Below are 20,906 nucleotides of genomic sequence, written 5' to 3' on the forward strand. Positions count from 1 at the left end.
TGTTTTGCATAATAAATATCTACCAAGGAACCAGCTGTCGGTTACATTGTTACTTTATTACGCTCCCCTATTGTGTTTGTGATGTTCACCTGTACAATGTAATGTGATGCAACACTGCAAACTGAGGCTTATACCATAGAATAATGACATATTCTCTGTAAATCAGTGTAAAATCTCACAGAATAAAAAAAGAAAATAAAAATAGTTCTCTCCGTGTTTTTAGTAAGAGTATTTTATTTTACATCTGTGCTTTGAAAGGGTCAACCAACAAACTGAACAGCACATGACATTTACACATTTCATTTAGTTTCACTTCAACAAACCATCTTAACACTGGAATGTTATCAAAAGGCAAGTTTTAAACTACAAGTGTTAAACTACAACTTCTCAACAAGTTGTTAGCTGTAAACTCTAAGACCAAGACAGACAAGCTATATTAGACACTCTTCAATGTGTTAAGTGTTTCAGATACTGAATGTTATCCCAGCACTGTGCACGTTTAAATGGTGAGCTGTGCGGCCTCCTTAACCAAAGGCTTCAAGGCACCGAGGTCTCGCAGGAGGGAGGACACCCCCACACAATACCACAGATCCCCAGTGCGGTCTGAGGGAGCGCTGAAAGACTCAATCTCCACTCCCTCTCCGACCAGCAGTCCTACACAAAGAACAATCGAAAAGAGAAAATAGGTGTGAATTTAAAGCAGACAAAAACTGTTATTTACTCGTTAGTCATTGTGATCTGTGTGGTGTTGGAGAGGCGGAACGCGTGTCCTATTGTCTTTTGTGCTACGTACTGTGATGACTTAAGAGTGCTGTTTTTCCATGAAATGACTCAACAAAACCCGGAAAAATTCTGTAATGGCTTAAATGAGCTATTTCCATAGCCTGGAGTAGAACGGACAATAGATTATGAAATTCGTATTTACGTAATTATTCCAGTTTTATACTGGACATGGTTTGTCAGTGATTTATGAATTTTGTCGTTGACATTAAGGTCTGGTTTCTTGTACTAGTTTTTCAGTGTAAAATGCTGAGGCTTGAAAAAGCTAATCGTTAATCTTGTCTTTATATTTGGCTTCACCACTCCCCTGCTGGAATAATAGCCCAAAAAAACTTATCAAAAGTGTGTCAGTACAGAGACAAACTGGTTGTGTCTATCAACTGTGGCCTTATTCTAACACCTTCAGCTTCATATGGTTGATTTTCCTCCTTAACAAATCTGAGTTCATGCACCAGCTTAAAGTTTCTCACCAGCCACTGAGGACAGGAGCTGAGGACTCGCAGAGGCTTTGAAGAACAGCAGATTCCCAGTGAGAGAGATGGGTTGTCTGAACACGCTGTCATTCAGCTCCAGCAGGACTGGCACACCTCCTTGAACTGAACCACGTGCTTTGTAGCTGCAACCATTGGCCACGATCTCCACCCTACACACACCATCAGTTGTCCCGTCAGATGCACAGTGGCCCTGGTTTACCTGAAGGTTCAATTCACACACGTGAAATTATTCTGTAAAGACACACACTCCTTATCGTCACGTGGCATTTGTTACAATGAGGTGATGTTGTACCATGATTCCAGACTCCTTGGCGAGGCTCAGTGCGTTGATGAGGTTCGGGCAGCAGCCTGATTCATCATTCATCAGTCCAACCAGGACTGCTGAAGTCATGTAACCAGTGGAGGACTTCATGCAGTCACCTGGTTTGTAGAAAAACAGTAAACAATGTTTACTGCCATTACTGAAACTAAGTGAAACATTTCAAAACAAAATAGTTGATTACAGACATGAACAGAAGAAACTACATCTTCATCATTTCCTACAATAGCTTCCACACGACTGTCCAGCTCGTGTCAAATATAGTGACTCTTTCACAGTCACACCACTAGAGGGAGAAAGCCACTCTGTTTCAATATCGTCTTCCTGTGATTCCCAATTCAGGTCTCTGAAGACAAACTGGTCAGACAAGTAGTTTTACCTTGAGTGGTTATTTGAACTTGGCTGAATGGTTTCTTAGAAGTAGTGCATGACTGCAACACAGCTCCAACGGCTTCTCCGAGTTTAATCAGCTGCTGAGATTCCTGGGAGAAGGTGCTGGCCAGAACTTGTGCATTCACCTACAAACGAAAAGACATGGAATCAGCTTGTGTTTGTGAACTGAATGTGATCACAAGAGAGCAGATACTTCAGCACCATTCACAACTGAACAAAATTTCTTTTTTTTTTTGTTTTCATGATGTCTTCTGTCTATGCTCAGTCTTAAAATTCAGACAGAATTGAGACAGAACATGGATACCTGAGTTTCCAGATTAGATTGTTAATGATCTGATTATTTGGTTCATCAAAGCTGGTTTAAAAAAATTCATCTGGATCTGTTGTCAGAGTGACAAGTCTTTAAGCCCAGACCTGCAAAAGTGCAGTTATTGACAATTAGCTGATATATGAACTCATTTCCAGATACAGATGGCTACCGATCGCTTTCTCAGAGCTATCACTAAAGAGTGTTGATATAATTGTAATTAGATAAGAGCATGCGGGTTATTGAGAAATCCATATGATCCACTGCTGTAATAATCACTATCACCTATACTTGCACATGATAAAATATAAAATGTTTTATTTTCATAGGAGGCTTATAATAAGTCCCTTGCACTTCCGTGGGGACCACCGACATCACTCGTTGTTGTGAGTTGTTTAGAATGAAAAACTTCCGGTAACGCATGGCATTAGGAGATAGTAGGAGACATGCACAATTGTTTGTTTTTTTTTAAGTTATTTTTTCGGGCTTTTTGTGCCTTTATTGACAGTGCAGTAGAGAGAGACAGGAAATGGGGAGGAAGAGAGAGGGGTAATGATATGCAGTAAAGGGCTGTCCGATGCGGGACTCAAACCGGGGCCGACTGCAGCGAGGACTGTAGCCTCTAAACATGGGGTGGATGCTCAACCAACTGAACTACTCGACACCCCCACAGTGCCTGAATTGTTAATTATTTCCTTTTCCGCAAAAACAAAACTGCAGGTTTGAGAAGTCATTTGTTTAAAAAGATGTAAGAACATTGAACTTACTGCTCCGACCAAATTCTTGCCCTTCACCATGTCCACAATCTGCAGGGCGATGTCCTCCCCACAGCGCGCCTGAGCCTCCTTGGTACTGGCTCCCAGGTGAGGACAGCTGATGACATTGGGATGGTCCACCAGTGAGCGATTCTTTGGTGGCTCCTGTATCCAAAGATAAACACAAAATAAGACTTAAACCACTGCATCTCCATTATTAATATTCAACAGTGATTTAAGGACACAATTAGATTTTTTTTGTCATTGCAGTCTGCTGTAGTCAGATTATTGTGTGACAATGGGAGGCTATGATCTTGCCTCAACAAAGACGTCCAGTCCTGCTCCTCCACACTGTCCAGACTCCAAAGCTCTGACCAGGGCAGCCTCATCAATGATGCCCCCTCGTGCACAGTTCACAACCTTCACTCCTTTCTTGCATTTAGCAAATGTTTCGTCGTTAAGCAGACCTTCGACACAAAAAAACAAACAAAAAAAACAAAACAAAACAAAACCGAAAAGTGAATTCTACAACTCGCAAGTACAATATGTGACAGCCATGTGATCAGCCAACAACGTAGTAATGTGACTGCTCAGTGGGGAGGGCGTGAGTAAAACTCACCCACAGTAGAGGGCATTAGGGGAGTGTGGACAGTAATATAGTCACACTGGGGCCAAAGCTGCTCCAGAAGCATCTGCTCCACCCCCCAGCTGGCTGACACCTCAGGTGGAGTGATTGGATCATAGCCAATAGTCTGACAAGAAAAAAAACAACAACTTTTATCAACATGTTTGTTCCAACTAAATGTTACAGAGCAATTAACGGCTGAGAAATGTGAGTACAGGCTTGTCACATTGTAATCTCTTTACTTGCCTTCATGCCAAATGATTGCATTCTTGAGGCGACTTCTTTTCCTATTCTTCCAAGTCCAACGATTCCAAGCACTTTGCCATACAGCTCCGCACCCATGAACTGTAAAATTAGAGACAAAACAAAGACCCTGATTACGAATCTAAAACTGCACAGATCCAAGTGTCGCATCATATTATTGCCGACCGGGTGAACAATGGAGTCGACCATGCAACTGTAAATTTGCTTTGTGTGCCAACTGCAAACAGTCATTCAAACAGACGGGGCCAAACCAAAATCTCTGCTTACCTTTTTGCGATCCCAGTTCCCTTGTTTCATCGACATTGCAGCTTGAGGCACATTTCTGAAAACACATTGACTTATTGATTTTTACAGTACTGTATGTGCAATCAAAAAGACTGAACATGTTAACAATAGCTCAAAAAGACATGACTCATCTTGCCTTGAGAGGCTCATCAGCAGGGCACATGTCAGCTCTGCAGCACTGATCGTGTTACCGCTTGGTGTGCTGCAGAAAACAGTGTACAGTTACTGGGCGGTACATTAAACTGAAACTGTACTATAACTCAAATTTATGCAAAGTCAAAGACTGGAAACTTACTTCATGACAATAATACCCTTTCTGGTAGCAGCATCAACATCCACATTGTCCACACCGGTGCCAGCTCTCCCAATGATTCTGAGATTATTAGCAGCATTTATAACATCAGCTGTTACCTTGGTTGCAGATCTAACCACCAGGCCGTCATAGTCCTAGGAGGGTGAGAAAGGCACATTGTTGATCTCAAGCTGTTTTATATCTGTGGTTAATCTCATCGAGGCTGAATTAACAACCATGCAATGCAGCAAATTGCCCCGTGATCCCAATTTTTTAAGGGACCTTAAGGACACAGATTCACTGAGTGTCAATTACTTTGTGGTACTATGTTTAATGCAAAGTTTTTAGTAATTTGCACCACAACAGCACAAGATGAAATGGACACGATAAGAGCCTTAAAAATCCATGATTTATTACCTCACCTGTGCCTTTATATAACACCGACGTCGTCTGACAAAATCAACAAACCACCACAACGGCTATGCTGTGATTTCGGCTATATTTACTTGTAAAATGATCACTCAGAGAGAAAGTCTGAAGCTCATTCATGTCAAATGCTGTGCAGTCAGCATAGAGAGGTGTGCTTGCTGAGGAAAGACCGACCTCTTGCAATCAGGACAACACTGGCAACTCTCTTCTACAGAAAGTAGCTAATGTTTATCCAGAAAGTCGCTAGATTTGTTGCTAGGTGCTTTCTGGGGGGAAAAAAGTTGCCAATGGAGTTTGAAATGTCAGTTTATCAAGCAACAAAAGGCACTAAGTTGGCAATACTGCTTGTTTGCATCAAATCATTTTTGAAAGAGCAACGACCAATGGGGAAACTCCAACACTCGACCAATGGTGTCACCTTATCACTATATTAGAGATGGGCATTTTCAGTAATTTCAATATTCGAGTACTCTCATTACCTTATGAACGAGGACTCGATTACTTGCAAATCATATATGTATTTTTTTTTTACTGTAAAAAATGAAATACGACCAAGCTTACTGTTTGGCCGTCGGAGAACATGATATGCAAGTTGTCATTAAAGTATTTCCCGACAGCACTTTCCCTAGTCAGGCTGCCATAGTGCAGGAGGAGGGGCAGCGGACAAAGGGGGCCCCTCATCTAATTTTAGCCCCTGGGCCCAAGAGTCAAGCAATGAATGTGGCCCTGAAGCTAGTGCAAAATACTACCATCCTTTTAGTTTGCATGAGAAAAGTTCCATTAGAACCCATTGCTTCTTATTTGACAAGTCTAATTTGTGCAAAGCAAATATTTGCTTCTGTTACACACACAAAGGCTCTGATAAAAGCTGCCAGTTTGCTGAGTGAAGCAGGGATGGGAGAACCGGCAAAGTCGGGGATGAGTTGCATCAGCTTCCCAATGGGCGGTACTAAACTAGAATGAGTACTTTTTCATATGCAGTCTGTGCTGAGTAGATAGCTTGAGAAAAGTGTCAAATCAAAGTTCACACGCCCTCCATCAAAGTTGGCAGAAAAACAAAAAACACACACACAAGTGCTGTTTGGTTTCTGCCTTTTAAAAAAAAATACTTTCCTCAGACAAGTGCAGCGACAAATCACATGAGCTTGAAAAATGGCTGTAACTAAAGCGAGTACAGTTTAAAAAAAAAAAACATGATTCAAAAACATGTGCATGTTGCGTAAGGATAAAATGACAACCGGTGCATGTGAAAGCAATTGTGCAATACAGAGTGCCACCCTTACCTTTATTTCCGCGAGTAATTCATCCTTTTTCATGTTCTGCTTCTCCGTAACGCGGATGCCATTTTCCTCCAGAATCGTCCTGCAGCGAGGGTCCACACTTTCACTGATCAGGACAGTTTTGATGGAGATCGGGGCCATCTTGGAGTTTGTTCTCCGGCTTTGCTATTTGGTGGGTAACTTGTGTTGAATGGTTGATGCCTTGGTGAGGTGATGGACACGGGGAGTAGCTTTTCCCTCTGTTGGTTTTGAATGGTTATCTCGGATTGAGGACAACCCCTTTCAAAGTAAACCCGCCTCTCATGCATCTCCTGCTCTGACGCAGCTGCATCCAGACTCCAGACCGGTTTGACACAATTATCAGCAAGTATTCAGTGTATTTTACCATAAAAATGTCAATATCACAAGTACTCACTGCAAGCATAAGTACTGCATTTAAAATGTTACGTAAGTAAAAGCACATAATTATTATTAGCAAAAGTGTACTTTAAATATCAAAAATAAAAAGTACTCATGAAGGGAGTATAGTGTTAGGCTATATTATTGTTAACTATATTTTGTATATTTGGGCTCACTATTATTATTGATGCATTAACATGAAAGCAACATTTAAGGTAGTAATTTAATGTAGCTGGTTGTCAGAGATGCAGTTTTAATGATGTTATATGTAGCTGTGCATATTTCATATTATGTACCAAACCAAGGAGTTTTCACCCACTATTCTTTGCAGATTTTTTTCAGTCTTTATTAGAACATGAAATTAAAAAAAGTAATAGTTCATTAACATTTGAAAGAGTCAAATTTTATGTGTTTGCTGCAGGGGTTGTATTTACTCCTTTTTGCTTCAAAAATCAACAAAATATGGAATTTGCTGAGACGTTGCCAAACTTTTGCTGTGTAATCTTAAAATAACCTGCACCTCCAGCTGTCAAACAAATGTTGTGGAGAAAATAGCACAATATTTCCCACTGAAATGTAGTGGACTGGAAGTATCCAGAATTATAAAATGCATATACCTAAAAGTCGTAATGAAGTACAGTACTTGAGTTAAGACAAGACTGAGCAAAGAACCATATCTTGTCATTTGTTTCAGGATAGTAGACAAAAGTAATGTTATGGTGATACCACAGGACAAATGTGATCACCATAAACTCACACACTATCAGTTCATATGAAGCTATTGTAATGTACAACAGAAATAACTTTCATCCTTTTAAGGAACAACAAGCTTGCTTCTTCCATTCAACAGTTGTCAGGTCAAACGAGTTCTTTTTTTTCAGTCTTAATTCAAGAGACACTGTTCATCACCTGACTCATTAGGCTGCACATGACATTCCTCTTATTTCAGGGTTAGCTCAGTATTATAACGTGTCTATCACAGTCAAACAAATATCTGTTTTCAGCACTAGATTTGAAAATGCATGTAATTTGTATTTGTGCAGAATTAAAATATATGGGTCTAATAATGTGTCTATATATTAATCTTAACCAGATGTGATGGACTGGAGACTTGTTGGTCGTGTTTCCCTGAATATGAGTAGCAAAGCGACAACAAAGAATAAGCTATCTGGATTTGAGTATGAACCTGTAGGAGTTCTACTAAAAGGTCAACTCTTTTGTCATGTCACTGAGTGAAAACAGTTTGGCCACATGAATCCAAATTAACCTGCGGGAAACGTCCTGTTCCTTCCATTCTCTGCAATGAGTAAACCTTTTCTGTACTGTAATACAACCCTGCCTCAAGTTGGTTAGTTTGTGTGGTAATTTGAATAAACACTTTAATTTAGGAATATGCAACATACAAACACAAAACTGAAATGTTTGATAGTGGAGATGCTGTTGTTTCATCTAATTTTATGTAAACAAATATAGTGAAGATGTTGCAAAAATAATAATAATTATTATAATTTGGTCTAATCTTTCTCAGATACCTTTTGGCTTTACAGATTGTAAATTAATTGTGGTCCCATAAGAAATGTACAGAAATGTTATTTGGAAACTTAAAGTCTCCGGTACACATACTCATACTCAGAATGGACTTTCCAGTGGAGTAGGAAAATACCTTGTGTCCAGCAAATACATTTTTTAAATGAAAAACACTTCCAAATTCATAGATTTTTCAATGAGAGTGAAGAGATATAATATAAAAAACATTATCTTGGTCGTGTAACTCTTTTGTGAAAAAAAAAACCATATCAGACATAGAATATTTTTACATGTCTTAAAACACCTCTGCAGGGGATCCTTAAAGCAGCTGAACTGTTTTAATACAGACGGTTTACACAGGTGAGTTTAATTAAGTTACAAATTAAAGGAGAATCAACTGTCAGAAATCCAGTTATTTCTTAAAACATCTCAAAGGTGCCAGTAATATAGTGACCTGTACTGACTCTATATATAAGATTTATATATTTTATATTTGATATATTATATATGCATGCGTGTTTACACAAGATATAAACGATTTATAGACGGTCTGAGGACTGTATATGGATGAGAGTCGAGAGTGAGTAGAAAAAATCATATTTATTGTGTCACATTCAAACATGTATATACTTGGTGACACACAGCGCCACCTGTCGTCAATCAGCAAAAAGTCATCCGTTGCCTGGATACAGCGCAACACACGCGGACAGACAGAGCTGTGTGTATATAACGTTAGCTACAGTAAACATTTCCTTATCGGCTGCTCTATTTCGCTTTCGCTATTTCACTGTAATTAGATATACTTAGATATATCAAACACAAATGACATCGGTGGTTCAGCACGGCCGACGGAGAGGGTCCAGTAAAAGTGGTGAGAGCTTTGGGTTATTGATAACTGTTTGTTTTGGTTGACGGGCAACATGACAGCAGTCTGGAAAATCTGTAATATTAACCAAGAACTGTACGAGAGTCTTTATTAAAATGCAGAACAGTGTCAGAGTAGCTCTGAAAACAAAACAATGTCAAAACATTTACCTGTCGTGTCAACGAGCAAACATGTACCAAGTTTTTAAAAGAAAACAACCTTCCCACACAATTGTGTAACAGCGATATTACTGTTTCTTGCTTATAGTAATCAGTATTATTTTTGTATTTAGTCATATTTCTCATATGCAAGTCAAGGCCATAGCTTTTTTTTTTTTTTTTTTTTTTTTTTAAAATACTGAGTCCAAGTCCTTCGTTGCAATCCCATCTCATGAGGATTTTTTTGATTATCCACCCAAAAATGGTAAAGTTTTCTTTATTGGTGCTCAAAAGGTCTGCCATATTATCTCAGGTATAGGCTAATTAAAAGAAAAACTAAGCAAAAATGATATCACCTTGGTGAGGGGGTCACGCTGTTGGCCATATATCATTTAAATGCAAATGTATCATATTGGAAGACACTTTGCTACTTGATCCCATATCAATCCAGGACCGCAATGAATGATTCAATTCAAACCTGCTGCTAATTACAAAATGCAAACTGTTCCAATCATTAAAATCCCCAAATTCTTGGTGGTAACTATGGCCCTGTTTATATAAATATAAACCAGACAGTGTTTGGCACACAGCTGTTACACCTTTTTAACATAAAAGGAAATAATAGAACAGGAAATAAATATATATTGTATAAAGTTAGGGTCTTTGTTTTAAATTATTAATCTGGAAAGCCCTCAACTGCCTGTATTATTAATTTTCATGTTGCATATTCAGTTCCCATAAAGATACTGTGCTCTGGATTTAGTGATCAATTTACCTGGGGCAATTCCCTCCCTTTTTAATAGCGTCTTCAGCAGAAGAAGCCAGCAGGATGATCCAGCCACCTGATCTCCGAAAAGTCACGGTCTTAACCAAGGCCGAATGGCTGAGGATTCAAGATGAACTGAACCGGGTTAATAAAGACAAGGAGAGAATGACAGAGGCAGCGAACCAGAGAGAAGCCCTGCACCTCCAATCAAAAGAGGCAGTGAAGCTGTGGTCCAATACCATCGCTGTAAGTTGTCTGTACAGGGTTTTTGTATTGATTCCAGATGTGTTTGAGAGGTTACAAAAAGCACAATATCCTGCGGTAAAACGAAACTTTAACTTACTTTGTGTGTTCATATTTATCAAAGGGTCAAAGGCAAAAGAAGCTGGAGGCAAAGAAGATTCGAGAGCAGATTGAAGAGGAGAAAAGGAAAATGACTGACATAGAAGAGGCTAAATACCAGGAACAGAAGCGTAAAGACGCCATTGAAAAAGCCAATACTCAGCTGTATTATCAAACTGACCGAGTCAAAGGATTACATGTTAGTGTCGCTTGAGCATTACTGTTGTTAGGCTATTTACACATTGATGTTTTGGCATAAAGAATGACTTTTACTGTTTCCACAGCGTGCACTCTTGCTGACAGAAGTGCTGAAGGAGAGGGAGGCCCAGATTGAAGTGAAGCAAAGAATACAGAGTGCCTCTAAAGATGTGGATAAAGAATTCACAGATATGGTAAAGACCAGAGAGGATGAAGCTCTGAGACAGGAGCAGGAGAAAGCACTTCAGAAGAAGCTTGAGAGACAGGCTGTTGCAGAGGACCTGAAAAACCAGTAAGTGTCACATCAGACAACCTTTGAACGGGCTGCATTTGCACTGATTTCAGTATGGTATGTTGTAGTTTATCTACTGTGTGGTAAAAATTGCATGAAAATTTGCATTTAACATTCTGTGAAGTGGAGTGATGGTGCCACAGTAGAGTGTATTGGTGCAGCCCTCACTGTTCCTGGTTGTGACGAATATTACTACTAGAAATACTATTAATACTAAAAATATATTTGTTTCACATGAGAATATGATCCTTTGTCTTTAGGATCAAGGTAAACGAGGTTGCAAGAGAGCGACAAAAGACAGAGAACAAGAAGGACGGAGAGGAAATCCAACGCCTTCAAGAACTCTATCAATGGGAGCAGAGAATGGAGGACGAAAGACGAACAGAGCAGAAGAGAAACCTTATGCAAGCTCACCTGGTAGGGTCGTAGAAACATGGGTTGTGTGGGATTTGAATCCTTATTTTCTAGCATATAGGTTTACTGATGTATACTCTGTATTTACAGGAACATCTCACCAATAGAGACCTCATAAGAGCAGCAGATGCACAAAAACAGGAGGCTGAAGAGAAGCAAAGGAAACTTTTCCTCACTGCCAAGCAAAAGATGATGAAGTTAAGGAGAGACAAAGAAACTGAGTTGTTTAGGTAAGACCCAGCGCATCTTGATCCAGCTTCCCGTAGACCCAGTCATCTGCCTCGACATCTCACACGTAACAACAACTCAACTTGTTGGGTTATTTTATTCCTCAGAGAGGCCCAGATGCAGAGAGAGAAGATCATGAACAAACTGACAGTGGCACAGCAGGACCAAAGTGTCAGCGAGGAGCAGAGGATTGCTAAGGCTGTAGCTGAGCGGGATGCCAAACAGGCACAACGGCACAGGGAGGAGGAGGAGAAGAGGACTGCAATGTTGAAGTCGATCACTGCACACAGAGAATTCATGGTAACACAAGTTCAGACTCTGAAACCAATGACACAAGTCACGTTAATATAGCATGAAATCTTTATTACATTTCCTTGGTGATCTAAATGGAGTTTCTAAGCTGTGGGTCCCAAAATGTTTATTTTTTTTTATGGCTACAGTGAAATCCACTTGATTGTTTTTGTCCCTTCGTCCAGCTGCAGCTAACAAAATGTTATCACACCTGTTCCGTCAGAGACGAGAAAAGGAGCAGAGGGACAAAGTAGCACAACAAACCACCCGAGACATGCTTCAAGCCAAGAAAGAGGCTGACAGAATATTTTCTGAGAAACAACAACTGAAGGCTCAGAGGATCCGAGAGGATGAAAGAAAATTACAAGACTTCAATGCCACACAAATGGTAATGTCACAGCTGTTTCAAGAACATCAGTATGGACATGACAGTTATGGCCAGTGTTCTCTGAGGGCAAATTTTTGACATTTAAATTTGATTTTTCATACACAGGCTGCAAAAATGGCCAGACATCAGAACCTGAGAAGAGATGAACATGAGTTCCAGGCAAAGAACGCATACCTTGTTGCTGAGGAGGAAAACCAGTTTCAACAGTATTCACAGCACGTCATCAGCGCAGCGGCAGAGGCTCAGCGAAACGTGTTTCCACTTTGCAAAGTTGCGAGGGAAGGGATAGGAGGAGGGCTTGGCCCTGTTTTAGGTGGAGTCCGGCCTGGCTACCTCGTTCAGGACTGTAGTGGTGCTCAGATGCCCCAATATGTCTCTGGTGTCACCCAGAACATTAAAAAGCTTAATGAAGTTGTAGACATTCAAGAAGCAAAGAGGAGACTTGGGTTTACATGGTGATTGTTCTCTCCCAGCTGGCAATTTTAGTTCCAATGTTTCCCTGAATTTACCATCTCTGAAGATACTGAATGTTTTAATAACATTCTTAAAATACTTTGACAAAGGCTTTGTCTGAAACCACTCACTTACTCACTACCAACAAACACTCAATAGTTTGCTCTATAGTGAATAGTACATAGGGATTTTTGACACTTGAATTGTCATCATTCCATCATCACAGACAAGTGGAGTCTCACATGACTTCCACCTGGTGGCCTAGGTGTCAACGGCACCAACCATGAATCAGAACGTCTCCTGTCATCTCATTACTGCAGGCATAAAAATGTCCAAATACATAAAGACAACAAAAAAGCTGTGTCCATGCCATGGAGACTAACGGTGTGTCCCTAATCTATACTACACGCTAAATCTAAGCAGGTCTCAGTACGTGGCGTCTTCACATTGGAAAAGTGACAGTCAACTCAAACCAGACAGAATGCATATTAAATACAGCTGATTTTTGAGTGTGCTGTTGAAGGATACTATTCTCCCACAATGCATTGCACAAAGGACGTGGAAGATCTTGGAAAACAAAAATAAGTTACAGAGAAAGACATTTTGCTTTCTATTTCTGAAGGTTAACTTACAGTGAGTCTACAGTCACTGTGTGATGGACATCTGACAGCGTGTTGTATCATTTCCTGTTAGTGCGAAGCAGCTAAATATTGTTTCTCATATATACTTATATAGAACACTATACACGTTAAACTATGCAGTGTAGTCAGTACTGAGTGATTTCAGACAACTTTTAGAGATGTTCTTCAAAATGATCATTAGGTACACAATATATGTGCTCTGGAAAATGTTCGCTGAAGGTTGCAGTCAAAATGCTCAACTTATTAATAACACTGCAACAAAGAAAAACCTCACTGGGGTCGACATTCACAAAACATTGAGAATGTTGTGAGAATTGTTTGATATTAATCACACAACAAAGTGTTATGCTAACGTTTCACATCAGCTGCCCCAACCACAGAACAGATTTGTCTGGGCTAAAACAGTACAGTGTAAAGTTCTTATAATAATGCAATCACTGTAATTTTGGATGCTAATAATGTTAAGGTCTGCAAAAGATATAACTATTGTTTTGTTTGTGTTTTGATTGTAACAGCATTTACAGAATATTAAAACAATTGATTAAAATCCAAATTGAGCATTTTAATTCATTCTACACTGTAGTTGAGTTCTTTTCAAAACCAACTTCCACAAAACACAATTTATACAAATTGATTTTATGTTGTACTTACAGTGTGACAGTGACATTAATTCTTTCAAAAAAAACAACAAAAAAAAACAAACACAAAAACAATCCAGAGGTATCGCAAAACACAGGATTACAGTAAGGTTGTGGATGTACAAAAAAAGTCACAATGTACATGTTTCATCTAACAATGCCAGGGATGAGCATGCATGCAAGAAATTCTTTTCTTTTCTCAAGTTCTCTCTTACAGACTGATTGTTGTTGTAAAAATAATTGAGTCAACATCAGACTTTGCCAAAGTTATAAGCAGTCCTTATCCCCAAAAACCAACTGTGTTAAATAATATTAAAACAAATTTCGGTAGAAAACCTCCTCAGGGGAAAAGACTTTTAAGAAGAGAGAATCTGTTGCTGTAAAATCTTACTTTTTTTTCTTTTTCTTCATTTTTTAAACAAACAATCTGAAATTGGAGCTATTAAGCCAAAATATAATTTACCAAACAATCCAAAAAAAAAAAAACTGCCTTCAAACTGACTTCAGCTGGTCATGTACAATTAAAAGAAAACCTGGTACTTTTATACTTACTGCTAATGCAGTATACAACGTCAGTGAATTTTTTTTCAGTTACAAATCCTTTTCTCTAATCTGACTATGCAGCTTCAGCTACCCATCAACAATGCAACACAGTTAATGGGGAACAAATCCACAATCCCCATTCAGAGCCCAAATGCAGTCCACAGTTTGGCCAAAGCTCACGTGATGCTACAGAGTTTGTAATTGCAGATTTAAGTTAAATGTTAACAGTGGTTTTTGTTTACTGCTCTGCTCTACGCCACTGTCTCTCCCTCGTTTACTGCTTTACAGCTTTGTCTCCGTTCAATCATGACTTCAAACATCTGTTGTAATTTCTTATCTGTGTTATCGGTGTGAATTGTTTCAGAAATGACCTTTGACAGACTTTGGTACATTCACGTTAGCTTTGGCTGAACTGTGATGTGGGTTTTTTTTTTTTTTGCACTGAATGAGGAATGTTAATATGTCCAACTCTAGATAAGAAGCTGTTGCTGCATATTACGTGTGTAGTAGGTATAAAAGAGGGACAAAATCCCAATTTATTCCTTTAGGACACCATTACAGGCTCAGTCACTGTCAGAGCTGGAGCTAGAGCTTGATTTATTCCTCTTGCTGTCATTTTTGTCTTTGCCTTTTGTACTATCTGGTCTTGGTCTTGCTGGACTTCTTCTGTCTTTGGATTTGGAGGGACTATTAGCTCTTCTTTTGGAATCTGGGCTCTTTTGACTTTTCCTTTTATCATTTCTGTCACTATCAGAACTGCTACTACGTCTTCTCCTTTGGTTGCCGGCTTCTCTGTCTTTTCTATGAGATGATCGATCTTTGCTGTGGTCTCTCTTATTACTCTTACTTCTGGAGCGCCTGCTTCTGTGCGAGTCTCTGGTTTTATTTCTGTCTGGACTTCTTGTTCGATGTTCCTTATCCCTGGACGTTCCTCGCCTCTTATTCTCCCTTTCACTGTTGCATCGTCTTTCCTGACTCCTGCTACGTTCCCTGCCCCTCTCCCTGTCTTTTTCTCGTTTTTCTTTGTCTTTCGATGCTGCAGTTCCACCTCTATCCCTGTTTCTGCTGCTTGATCTGCGCCCATCTTTTGTGGTTGTTCTTTCTTTGCTTTTTGACTTTGTTCTAGTTCTTTCACCATTTCTTCCTTTTGTGTCCTCTTTATGCTTTTTCTCAGACTCATGGCGCTTATTTCTATCTTTACTGTGATCAGACTCCGATTCCTTTTCTTTCTTATTAATATTGCGGTCTTTGCTCCTCGAGCGACCTCTCCTCTCATCACGTTTGGGGTTGTGACTTTTATCTCTGCTTTTTGACCTTCTGCTCTTTTCTCTGCTCTTTTCTCTGCTTTTACTGCGACTCTGAGATTTATCTCGTTTCTTTGCTGTGTGTTTGCTATGCTTCTCATCCTTCTCTACAGCATCCTCCTCTTTGCTTTTGGATCTATGTGACCGAGTTTTCTTGTCTTTTTTACCCTCAGCTGTTTTTTCATGCTTTGTGCTGGAGGCTCGTCTCTCTCTTCTTGGAGCTTTAGCAGCCTCGTCCTTGGCGTCATTCATGTCACCTCTGTAAAAACATAAAAAGTGCAAAGGAAATATTACTTACAGATCATCACAACCAACATCAGGCAACAATATGCATTGAATAATGTTGAAAATTTAAATTTTAGAAAATTAATTTCTTACATAATGCATTTCATTAAATATTATTACGATTAATGAGTGATTAGATTTGAAATACAAAAAGTATTGCAATGGCCTTTGCATTTCATACACAATTTATGCTGGAGAACCTGTCAGGGTCCCATGTTTTGACTGGTTTACTTATCTATCTCTAAGCTTAACAGTGAAGTGTGCCATTGCTAGCTGTTCAGCTGGTATTTAACTTAAAAAAAAAAAAAACAATAAAGCACAAATGCATTACTTTAAGAAAATATCCAGTAGAGTTTTATTGAATTTATTACAAATAAACCACTCATGCTACAATCTGTACAATGTGTCCCTTCCTGTGCAGCAGGGATTTTGACATTAAGGTCTTAGCAGGCAGCACCAGGAGTTGAACAACTATGAAAGCTTTTTAAATTCTTTGTATAGGTTGAATTACTACAGTATGACATCAACTGGTGACGGAGGGGACATCTATTTGTTCACATTTATTGTCACAGTCGACTAGTAAAAAGACCATATCTGCAACTGATGAGATATTTTCATAGTTACAAGTTCTGTTGCACGTCCTCTTTAATAAATTGCATACATCTAGTACATAGCTAAAACACTTGCATCTGCACACTAAAACATGTGTGCTCATTAAACAGAACATTTTCACAGCCTCAGATTAAAAGATACAAGATCCGTCATTACAGACAAACATCACTACTACATAATATGTACTCTTTAATAAGTTCAGGTCAGAGCATCTTACCTGTCACCCTTAATCCAGCGCTCTCCAGTGACTGCCCTCATCCTCTGTCTCTGCAGCTCCTGACGCCAGTGTGGAGGAGTTTCACTGCGCCGAAAACGATCCCTGGACCTTGAACGAGAGCGTGACGGAGTCCGGTACCTCTGGATAGGAGAAAAGGACAGACCACTCACTTCTGTTCCATACAGACTCTAAACAGACTGGAAGTAACATTTAACAAGACAAAAAAGTGCAATTAAAATGTTTATAAATGGTGACATTGAATTTTAGGTGTCACTGCCATTTGAAAGCAACTATTTAGAGACTGACATATTCCAGTCTCATTATATTTATTGTGACAAAATTCTAGCTTCACATTATTGCACCTACCCTTGGACCTCTGCCTTTTATCTTCCTGCCAGATCGTGTCATCACCAGTCTTCTATGATATGCTGACTGTGAATTATATGTTATGCCAGTACTGGGGGGGGAAAGAGTAATTAAAATTAATTGACGGTGGGAAATAAGTATGACAAAGAGGACAAACTAGAAAATGAATGCTTGTCAAGCAGACTAACCTCTCTCTTGGCCTTTCCTCTTTATTTCTCTGATCCTTTTCAGCCTCCCCCACTGACTTCTGGACTGCCTGGGGACTTCTCCTCATGAGGAATCGGTTCTCTGGGATGGGCGGTATTTCTTCAGGACGTACAGTAGATGTAACCACCTCCTCTTGTTCTTTCTCCTCAGCACTTTCCGCCTCTGACCTAGCAAAGCATTGCGGCTCAGTATAAAGACACTTGGTACTGTTTACACTGAACACAGTGAAAATAATTTATGTACCTTTTCTTGTCCTTCTTCTTCTGTTTCTTTTTCAGTTTTTTTGCCTTCTTTTTCCGCTTCTTGGATTCTTTCTCAGATTCTTCAGAATCAGAGGAGGAATCTGAGGAGCTTTCAGAGTTGCTGGAGCTACTGCTGGAACTGGAGGATGCTCGCTCCCTCTTTTTTCCTTCCTTCTTTGCTGCAAATATGTAGAGTGTTACAAGCACTGCTTTACTAAATGTAAAAGTTGTGTCTTCTCAGTCAATAGCAGGAGAGAAGACGTTTAAGGTTTTGAAAACACTGAAAATGCATTGCACAAACAAACAAACAAACCTTTAGATTTAGGAACCAGCTCGCCACAGTTTAAAACTTTTACGTCAGCATATGGTTTGCTGTTATGATCCGTTTTCTGGTTCTCCATGGTTTGAACAACCTCTTGGCCAGAGATCACATGACCAAAAACCACATGGACACTGAGAAAATAAAGTGGTGTTGACCTTTAGCTATGAGACATATCATGTACATTGTGCACTATGCAATCAATTCGATTTTTAGATGTAATCAAGCAGCAATTACCCATCCAGATGTGGTGAGGGTTTTGTCGTTCTGAAGTGCCACAGCAAGCCGTTCAAGAAAAAAAGACAATTATTTGGAAAGCTTAAGGATGACAGAAAGAACTTATAATAAATCAAATCAATAATATAAAAACATAAACAAAGTGCTTACATGAAAAACTGGGATCCATTTGTATCTTTGCCCCTATTGGCCATAGACAGCAGGTACTCCTTGTTGTGTTTAACAGCAAAGCTTTCATCTGGGGGAAAAGGATAAGATTGTACTGCCATCTTGAAGCCAACGTCGGTTTGGATAACAACTGACAGCTCTGACAGTGGCCTCTTTACCTTCAAAAAAGCCTCCATAGATGGATTCCCCTCCTCTTCCATTGCCTGAGATGTCAAAGAACAAAGAAAACATAAGCAAAGGAGTTGCAGCATGACAGGATATTTGGCATTGTTAAACTCATGTTGATTGTTGGTTATTCAAGCAGATCCTGTAGTCTCGTATTCAGTTTGTTCTAAGATAAGTACCATTCACAACCTTCAATCTTTATTAACTCACCTTCACTGAAGTCTCCTCCTTGAATCATGAAGTCTTTTACAACTCGATGGAACAGACATCCTTTGTAGTGCAGGGGTTTCTGAGTTCCTTTACCAATGCCTTTCTCACCTGGAAGAAACAACAGGAATGATCATGATTAAAGTGTGCAAAAATATGCTGCTAGCATATCATTATTGAGGAGAAAATCCATTATTCACCTGTGCAGAGGCATCTGAAGTTTTCACATGTTTTGGGACAGATGTCTGAAAACAACTCCACCACAACTCTGCCAACTGTGAGAAGACACCAGGTTAGAATAATTTTCTTATATTTAAATTGTGGTGAAACACATGCTCAGTTGTCAGTGTATTAGGAACACCCACCTAAAACTAAAACAGTTTAATTCAACATTCCTGCAATAATCCCCTACCTTCATGGTGGTTATACTGTTCAGGTTTTGTTTAGACAAATTAGAGAGATGCTGATCCAAGTTTACAGCAGTTTTGGAGGCTGTAGTCTGTGGTGCTATATATCAGATGTAATCTTTTGTATATAAACCCCATTCATATCTATAAGGGTAGACTGAATATTAAAAAGACAATGGGATTTAACAAAGCCACAAACTACACCCTCCAAATGACCAAAATGTGAATCACACCTCTCTACAACAGTTTCCAATACAACCCTCATGAAATTAGGGTTTATTGCATAGCTACCCCATTAGACTCCATTAGTATAAGAAATATTTAACTCACAGCTGAGTCATAGTAGGCAGAAATGTGAAGTTTGTTTCTTACCGAGCACATTACTGATTCCAATGTCAAGGAAGCACCGAGGGCGCTGAACCTTGATCCCCATGATCACCTCCACTGATCCAACACCTGTAGGTGAGCAGCACAAATCAGAGAGAGATAAGGGACAGCAGCATGCAACAGGCGAAATGAGATGCAAATCTTGCACATCTCCCGAGCCTGATCATCTGAACGATTTCTTTAAAAGCTACTGAAAACCATTTGAAGCAAAAAATAAATGATGATGGTATTGTTTGTAAATCACTGTTGTGCCGTTCAAGTTACCAGATAAACAACAGAAGCGTTACCGACACAGCTGGATTATAATAAACACCGTTAGGCTAGCTAATGTTCGTTTGTTTTTTATTCGTGAGATAATGTTATCCAACAAGTGACACGTTTCCAGGTATCTTAAGTGTCCCCGTGTACACACTCACAATCCGGATTAAATCGTTGCGATTTCACACAGCAGTATCTATCTACTCATCGTTAGGCCTGGTGTTAGCATTAGCAAGCTCACCTACCCCCGGTCACACAACATAATAGAGGAATCTTCCTACACAACATGAACCATTTTAGTGCATTAACTACATACATATGTCGATAGAACACCCACAATGTGACACAACATCACCTGGAAAGACAAGAATATTATTCCAAAAGGCGAGCAGCTCTTAACAAACGACGAAAATTAAGTTTCATTCAGTGTTGAGCTCACTGTTTCTAAAGATGGCGCGAGAGGGACGTCAACGTATGTCGAGGCTCGTGCGCCAGTCAACGCAGCGGTGCACGCAGCAGCAGGAGCAAAGGAGATTTTATGCCCTGTAATTTATCTATAAGGTACAACTTTCTCTCAGGCTGTCTAAATCAGCTACATCAACCATTTAATGATTCAGTGAACCCACCTGTGTAGAACATTATTCCTCTTTTTATTTCATCTATATTAAAAAAGGAAAACCTTCCACCAGGTCTTTTATCATGGTTTCTTATCTAGAAGCATAGGTTAGGAGGCTTATTCAAAAAAAGACAATGATATAAATTGCTTCTGTTGCAGCTCCACTAAAACTATTGTTTTTTTGTTTTTTTTTTTGGTAGTGCCCTTTTGTGAGAATTGTTTTGGACTTCAACAGTCGTATTAATGAAAATGTTACTTTATTATGGAAGCATGTTTGGTATCCTATGATAACACAAATATGAATTCTCAAATGTGTATTACTAATCTTTTAATTTTTATTACCATTGCATATTTACAGATAAACAGCCAAGCCTGTTGGTTACACAAAGAATGCCAAACAGTATTGACTTGATTTAGTTTTCCACAAATCCAAAGGCTTATAAAAACCGTTAATAGCTGGTTTTTGTTTAAAATCTTTGAATTTGAACCCCCTTACAGCTCAGGATTTTTTCTTTTTCCCTAAGTAAAGCATAATATACGGTC

At 39.3% G+C, this 20,906-nt stretch overlaps 3 protein-coding genes across 4 annotated transcripts; 1 reads left to right on the plus strand and 2 right to left on the minus strand.

Moving 5' to 3' along the window:
* Positions 1 to 214: 214 nt before the first annotated feature.
* On the minus strand, positions 215 to 6,472 carry phgdh (phosphoglycerate dehydrogenase). The gene is made up of 12 exons (XM_056388524.1): positions 6,227 to 6,472; positions 4,518 to 4,669; positions 4,359 to 4,424; positions 4,205 to 4,259; positions 3,920 to 4,018; positions 3,668 to 3,800; positions 3,367 to 3,515; positions 3,061 to 3,213; positions 1,973 to 2,111; positions 1,567 to 1,694; positions 1,251 to 1,473; positions 215 to 654 (listed from the first exon to the last, which is right to left on the minus strand). The coding sequence occupies exons 1-12, from the start codon at positions 6,362 to 6,364 to the stop codon at positions 500 to 502; spliced, it is 1,590 nt and encodes a 529-aa protein (XP_056244499.1). The 5' UTR covers positions 6,365 to 6,472; the 3' UTR covers positions 215 to 499.
* Positions 6,473 to 8,782: 2,310 nt separating this feature from the next.
* cfap210 (cilia and flagella associated protein 210) lies at positions 8,783 to 14,835 on the plus strand. Its single transcript, XM_056388523.1, has 9 exons — positions 8,783 to 9,020; positions 9,976 to 10,184; positions 10,306 to 10,479; positions 10,565 to 10,770; positions 11,031 to 11,187; positions 11,275 to 11,414; positions 11,520 to 11,712; positions 11,927 to 12,091; positions 12,197 to 14,835. The coding sequence occupies exons 1-9, from the start codon at positions 8,972 to 8,974 to the stop codon at positions 12,548 to 12,550; spliced, it is 1,647 nt and encodes a 548-aa protein (XP_056244498.1). The 5' UTR covers positions 8,783 to 8,971; the 3' UTR covers positions 12,551 to 14,835.
* Positions 13,727 to 20,201, minus strand: ppig (peptidylprolyl isomerase G (cyclophilin G)). 2 transcript variants are annotated; one of them, XM_056388518.1, is made up of 13 exons: positions 20,103 to 20,201; positions 19,475 to 19,558; positions 18,896 to 18,970; positions 18,699 to 18,806; positions 18,482 to 18,526; positions 18,306 to 18,393; positions 18,156 to 18,185; positions 17,913 to 18,052; positions 17,601 to 17,778; positions 17,339 to 17,524; positions 17,151 to 17,241; positions 16,785 to 16,924; positions 13,727 to 15,929 (listed from the first exon to the last, which is right to left on the minus strand). In XM_056388518.1, the coding sequence occupies exons 2-13, from the start codon at positions 19,533 to 19,535 to the stop codon at positions 14,930 to 14,932; spliced, it is 2,142 nt and encodes a 713-aa protein (XP_056244493.1). In that variant the 5' UTR covers positions 19,536 to 19,558; positions 20,103 to 20,201; the 3' UTR covers positions 13,727 to 14,929. The 2 variants fall into 2 exon arrangements, with proteins under 2 accessions (XP_056244493.1, XP_056244495.1); XM_056388520.1 differs by lacking the exon at positions 20,103 to 20,201 and adding an exon at positions 20,064 to 20,080.
* Between the last annotated feature and the right edge of the window lie 705 nt (positions 20,202 to 20,906).

Source organism: Seriola aureovittata, chromosome 11, assembly GCF_021018895.1.
Source record: "Seriola aureovittata isolate HTS-2021-v1 ecotype China chromosome 11, ASM2101889v1, whole genome shotgun sequence".
Classification (NCBI taxonomy): Eukaryota; Metazoa; Chordata; class Actinopteri; order Carangiformes; family Carangidae; genus Seriola; species Seriola aureovittata.